The sequence below is a fragment of the Malurus melanocephalus genome, unplaced genomic scaffold (assembly GCF_030028575.1).
Source record: "Malurus melanocephalus ecotype Western Australia unplaced genomic scaffold, MMel_1.1 scaffold_226, whole genome shotgun sequence".
In the NCBI taxonomy this organism is placed as follows: Eukaryota; Metazoa; Chordata; class Aves; order Passeriformes; family Maluridae; genus Malurus; species Malurus melanocephalus.
This window is the reverse complement of record NW_026623458.1, coordinates 712,732-719,087: the sequence shown is the minus strand read 5'-3', so window position 1 is coordinate 719,087 and position 6,356 is coordinate 712,732. Positions and strand designations below refer to the sequence as shown.

Below are 6,356 nucleotides of genomic sequence, written 5' to 3'. Positions count from 1 at the left end.
CAGTAGAAGATATCCTTATTATTTGTGCCCATATGGAGAACATTGTGTTGTTGTGTTGATATTAATATAAAAAAAAGGAAAAGAGGCAATGAAAAGCAAACAGATTTCCAGACCAAGAAAAACTGAAACAGCTACAACAGTTTCAAGAAAAATCGAGCACTTTTTTATTACTCTGCTAAAATATACAGTATATTTAAAGCACAGAAATTCAAAACCAGTAAAACTTCAAGGACCCAAGCGCATTCCCAAGGTGGACTCCACTGTTTCATGGTGTGTTTCTTGTGCCCCACAGGCAGCTCACATGCCAAGCCTTCTCCAGCTGTTCCCCAGCATTTCCAGAGTAGTCAGTTACACTGTTCAAACAGTGCTATTTCTTCTTGAGTGCTCTCTTTCCTTCCCCTTTCTTTGGTTTTTCCTTCCCACGGAGCTTTTTCAATCGCCTCATCTCCTCCCTAAAATCCTGATGCTCATCCCTAGGTGGGGAAAAAAAGAAAAAATTTTACTCTTTTTCTTGGGATGCAAAGATAGGAAAGGTTCTTTGAACCATATGCTAACGAAGAAACAAAAATCMAAACTTTTTAACCATGAAATCCATACTGAAGCTTGCTGCAATGCATTCCATGTTACTTCTGGCTGTTATCACTGAATAACAATATGTGAGATTTCCTCTGATACATTCAGCTCTAACGGGGCTGTCCTTTTTAGCAACAAATGGCATGTGCACCTAAGTATTATTTCAATTGTATTTATTGATCCACTTGGTTTAAATGAGCAGTAGAATACAAAAACCAGCAAGAGACCAGAAYAAGAATTTCCCCCTTGTTATCTAGCTCAGCAGTGTAGGCACAGCACATTGTGTTCCTGTGYTCAGGTCATTAGCTCCTCGGGAAACAGGGCCATGCTGAGCAGTAATTACAGCACATGGCACTGCTCTCAGGTGACTTCAGGAATGAGTTATGAAGATGGCAYCAGTACTGGTAGAATCTTAATAAGAGAGTAAAACAGGAAGGAGGATGARGGGGCTGGCAGAGATGATTAATCCTCAATCATTTTCTAATAAGTTCTATTAATGTATCCCTGCATTTGTTAGTGCMAAGTGATTTTCAAAAATCATAACTGCATCCTATGTGTCCTAAGATTGCTGCACTGCTATTTTTAGACACAACTTCTCTAAATAGAAACAAAAAGCTTGTGATTTATTACCGGCCTCATTAGTCTGATTCTTCATTACACATTTCTGAGCTGCAAGCCTTTTCCTCTACCAACTCTGTATACAGAGCAGCAAGAGAAKGAACTTAATAAGGGAAGGAGAAGAGTAAAGAACAGTAGCATGACATCGAGGCTTTCTGTGTAAATAGCCATTCTAGAAAGYGTTTGCACACCCATCTAAATCAAGAGCATCCTGGATAAAATCCTTCATGGTTAGGATTGTGATACTAGCAACAGGTCATCTGTTTTGACAATACATGGTTTGCAACCTCACTTTTAAGAATTTCTTTAGTGCTACCTGATTGAAGTAAAAGAATTGCATTTGACTCCTGCTGGTRTTCTTCAGCAGTGCAATTCTTCCTGCTAGAGACTGTGGAAATTCATTTAGAAACTAGACAACTGCTTTGGATGAAGCTGGAATTAACAGGAGTATTTAAATCACATTTGAATTTAATTTAACTTGATTTATTTTAAAGAATAAAMAGGCCCTCTAGCCTAACAGAGACTTTTCTTCCCTTCTAGATTTCACTTATTAGCTGTTGAATGATTGAGAAATATAAGGTAAGACTGGTGTTAACATCACCTCTTYGAAGCACGTTCTTTTGCCATATTCAGAACTACAGACAAAAAGCTTTCTCTTGTTTATGAGAAAGCTTTTTTCTCTTCCCCACAAAACCAAAGCAGGAGCTATTTCTTAGGTAACCACTTGCCCACAACTACACTCAAGTCTTTCTCACAAAAGGTTCCAATTATGGCAAAAGTTAGACAGCAGTCACTTTGCTCTCCTTGCCCTTGGTGCAACAATCAAGTGCTTATTTCCATATGTACCATTTCAAAACKAAACATTTCTCCTCCTTCCCTTGAGGAAAACGATTCTAACAAGATTCACACCCACCCCTTTCCTGTTCCCTCCCTGCATGTACAGAAGTACCTGTAGAGCCCRAAGTAGCGCAGTTTCTTCATGAGGGCGTAGTAGGTGTTGTGAGGGGGGTACCAGTTGTACACCTCCTCCCGCTTGGCCAGGGGCTGCTCACTGAACARCTTCACCACTTTCATGGATTTGGAGTCTGTTGGCCTGACAACTTCGCCGAAGATCTGGGCACTCAGCCGGGCCATGCGAAGGGCATAGCTGGAAACATTGGACATCTCCCGAGGAAGGGTGGGCGCACACAGACAGACAGAGCTTCCTGCAAGAGGAAACACAGAAGAGCCACAACTCTTGAGATAGCTGAATAGAAAAAGCTCTCCAGAATTAAAGCAAACAAAACAATGTATCATACACTGATAACACATTTGAGGTCACACATTCCTTGCAAGAAATCAGTCTCATCCTTAGCACATAATCCTGCATTTAAAGAACACCTGCACAAATTCGGGTACAATTCCCAGCCTGCAGACAGCAAAACCAACTATAAAAGTACCTACACTGAACCACTATTTACTGTGGCTAGCATGGTTTATTAGCAGATACCACTCAGCTTGCTCAAGACTACCTTTAAACTTCAACCACGGGAACAATTACAGTGTGAGCTCTGCCRAAAATCACACCTGTGTGATACCACTGACTGCTACACAAGCACAAGGCAAGACATCACTTCAACATACAAAGAAAGCAACTTGGACGTTTTTTCTCCTGAAAGTTTCTCACCCTATTTAAAACATTGTTATAATCCATCTAACAATAGCCTATAAATAAATCATTTTTCTCTATATGAATCACACAGACCTTTCCCATCTCAATTCCCTTCTCCTCATCATTGCCATCAGCTTTTTGTCCAATCTTTTTCCAGTCTCTCACGACACCTATTCATTTTGGAAGGGRAAAAAGTAGTTTTCCCACGCCCAATCATTTTTTCCAAGAAAATCCATCAGCAGCTTCTCATTCTCTTTTAGTCATCTCCCACCTAACAATCTCTGCAACAAAAATGCCCGGAAGACAAAACCATTGTTATTAGGCCAGCAGACAACATCCACTCTCTTAAAGCAGCTTGAGAAGGGTTCTCTCTCAGCTTTTCTAACCCTCTCTATTTTAAATCTTCTTTACTCTTTCTTTGCAGAATGGGTTGTACTAGACAAGAATAGGAATCCCTTAATTCTGTATTTGGAGTTGTACTTTGCCTTTTTGAATGAGTGATAACATAAGTCTTCAGACATCTTAAGCAGGTTCATTCAAGAGCATTACACTGAGGTTAAAAGTTTAAAATTCTTGTTTTAAAAAATATTGCATGGCTGATTGCAGAAAATGAGCATAATAAATTAAAGAGCACGGATAAGAGTAATCAGCAGGACAGTGCTAAGGCCACTTCAGTATGATTACATGAATCTGTTCTTTAATGACACAAATTTAAAGTATTCATAACCTCACTTACATATATCTGGCCATTGGAGGACCAGCTTTGATTTACTCCTGTTAGCAAACCACTCTAAAGGAAGCAGGAAAWGAAAATTGAGCATGAAAATAATACAAGTAATCTGAGTGAGAAAGAATAATGGAAAAAGTAACAAAAGGGAAGGCAAAGCATCACAGACCTCGAGCTAAGGCAGCAGGCCTAGTGTGAGAAGTTCKCAAATGACTGCAGGGCAGCACTTCAACTTGAGCATTTATTACAGGGGGAAATGATCACTAAGTTTTGCTAAATCATCTGTTTCAGAACTGCCAGTTCTAATTCCTACATTCTGAGACAAAGCAACAAATTGTCAAAACCAAACCCTTCACCACACGAAAGTTCTAAAAGTGTCTCCATCACCAGACTCAAMCACACAACTTGCTTAATCTCTTCTTATTGCAGCCTTGAAATGAAAATACCTTTAGCTCCCAAATCATGAAGAACCTGATTTTCACTTCCGAATCACTAAAGGAATCTTAACATGCCAAGGCTGGAGACCTCCAATCATCCTTGCCAGACTAAGAACGTTTGAGAGAGAAGCAAAGCAAAGGCTACAGACTCCCAAATGCCAGAGCTATCCAAAGCCTGTTCTAGGGTGATTCTGTGACATGTCACCAGAGCAGTTTTGTTATTGTCACCTCCAGCCATCATATCTTCCGGATCGCTCACTGGGAATTAACACACCTAAAGCAAAGCAAGTGTTCAATGACGCCGCTCCACCTACTCCCACTCAAAGCCAAGCTTTCCCCTTCTGGGCTAAGCTTTTTATTACCGATCCACCAGCTTGTTACAGACCGCTTCCTCTCCCGCCAGGAAAACTCTCTTTTCCTGGCATTACTTCTGATTTTCCTACGAGCACATGGGGCAAACACGGCCGCCACGGAGGTCAACCCGCGGCGGGCGCGGTGCCGCCCCAGGCCCCGGCGGGAGGGGAGCGCCGGGACGCGGCCGAGGGCTGCGGCTCCSCGGGGACACGGCCCCGCCCGGTACCCCGGTACCCCAGAGCCCGGTACCCCCGTTCCTGGCCCGATCAGCCCCGTCCAGCCCCGCTCGGCCCCGCTCACCCCGCGCTGAGGAGGAGCGGCGGCGCTGCCGGAGGAGCGGCGGCGCGCACGGGTGACGCGAGGGGCGGGACGGGCGGAGCGGGGAGGGATCTCCCTCCTCGTCCTTCTCCTCTTTTCCYTTCTTCCCCGCACCCAGCTCGTGGKGTGYTRTCCCCGCAGTCATGGAATGATGGAATMACAGACTCTCCTGGGTTGGAAGTGACCCACAAGGATCATCGCGTTCAGTTCCCAAAACGCCCCACACCGTGAGAGGGTGACACCCTCTTGCGTCAAGAGTGACTTCCTCTCTTTCATCCCCCCCAATGTAAGCAGCTTTGCAGTTGTATGCCTAAATCCGATAATGAAATGAGGAAAACGCTTATCCTCGTTAAAAGCTGATGATCTGTCTACACGGAGCCTTGTTCTTTGGTTTTACAAAGGAAGCGTGGTGTGAAATGTCCGCGCTGACACATGCATTCTGCAGCCTCACTCCGTAAGAACGTGTTCGTGTTAATAAAACCGAGTTGTTTTTACCCGTGGGAGAAGGCATGAGTTTACATAAAGAGCTGAAAGCCGGGTGTCTTCACTCACAGCCCTGACCAGGCTGCGAACTGCGACAAATGTCAAAATTTAGGTTTACTGAAAGGTGCTGAAAGGAAGAGTTTTGCAGCCACAGTTGTTTGTCATTCACTGTGTCTCCAAACCACTTGGAGAGATTGTTTCTGCAAATTCACGGTGCATGTGTCCTATGCTCCTCACCAATCCTTGGCCTCGTAACTTKTGCTTTCCTCCGGGATGGATGGTTGTTCAGCTGCGTAAATATATCTGCCTTGGCAAATTTACCTTCACAAACTCAGTCTTTCAGCACAAGGGTCCTCTTGGTCTCTCGATATTGGTGAAGTTGGCGAGTTGGTCACTCACCTTCATGCCCCCAGCCTGGGGTGGAATGGGGTGTCAGACACCTGTCCCTGCTTCCCCCAGCGCCCCTTTGGCCACTGCCAATCCCACAAGACAYGAGCTTTCCCAGTGCTTGATTTATGCTAATTTTTAATCAGTGCCAGGAGATGCTAAATCAGACTCTGTGCAAACATCTGAGTAAATGACAATTAAGTGATTGCATTTATATGCCAAACGTGTAATGCCATCGAAGGAGGAAATWGGGTTTGTCTGGCTCGGCCTGTTTTCTAGGAGAGCAGATTCTGCCAAGCATTGAACAAATTGTTATTCTGTCATCCTTCCTTGATTAATTTTCTGTGACCTTTTCCATGCTTGTCACAGGCAGAGCAGCCTCATGGTGTGGACCACCTCGTCCCCTTCCTTGTCCTTTTTTGAGTATTGGTGTGATCCTTTAATTTCCTCTGTTTTTCTGATGTAGTGGAAGGTGTGCCTGCCCGTGGCAGGGAGGGGGTTGGAACTAGACCAGATTTAAGGTTTCTTCTGACCCAAGCCTTTCTATGATTTTATGATTATTGAGAAATAACATCCATGGAATGTCTTTCGCCATGGAATGTCTAATTTTAAAATGTTTGCTCTAGTAGATCTTGCTTACTACCATTTTCACTACTGCCTAATGGACTGCAAAGTGCTTCTTTTTCTTCCTTTTTTTTTTTTTTTTTTTTTTTTTTTTTTTTTTTTTATTTTTTTTTAATTCTACTAGATGAGAAAAGTGCCTCTTCTTTAATCTTTCTAAGGAGAAAATAGAGGGGTTTAGCATTTC

At 43.3% G+C, this 6,356-nt stretch overlaps 1 protein-coding gene across 2 annotated transcripts; it reads right to left on the bottom strand.

Annotated features, from left to right (window-relative positions):
- Positions 1-4,743, bottom strand: MRPS33 (mitochondrial ribosomal protein S33). 2 transcript variants are annotated; one of them, XM_057374480.1, is made up of 3 exons: positions 4,369-4,548; positions 2,141-2,396; positions 1-473 (listed from the first exon to the last, which is right to left on the bottom strand). In XM_057374480.1, the coding sequence occupies exons 2-3, from the start codon at positions 2,353-2,355 to the stop codon at positions 368-370; spliced, it is 321 nt and encodes a 106-aa protein (XP_057230463.1). In that variant the 5' UTR covers positions 2,356-2,396; positions 4,369-4,548; the 3' UTR covers positions 1-367. The 2 variants fall into 2 exon arrangements, with proteins under 2 accessions (XP_057230463.1, XP_057230461.1); XM_057374478.1 differs by lacking the exon at positions 4,369-4,548 and adding an exon at positions 4,661-4,743 and having other exon boundaries at positions 2-473.
- Positions 4,744-6,356: the final 1,613 nt, after the last annotated feature.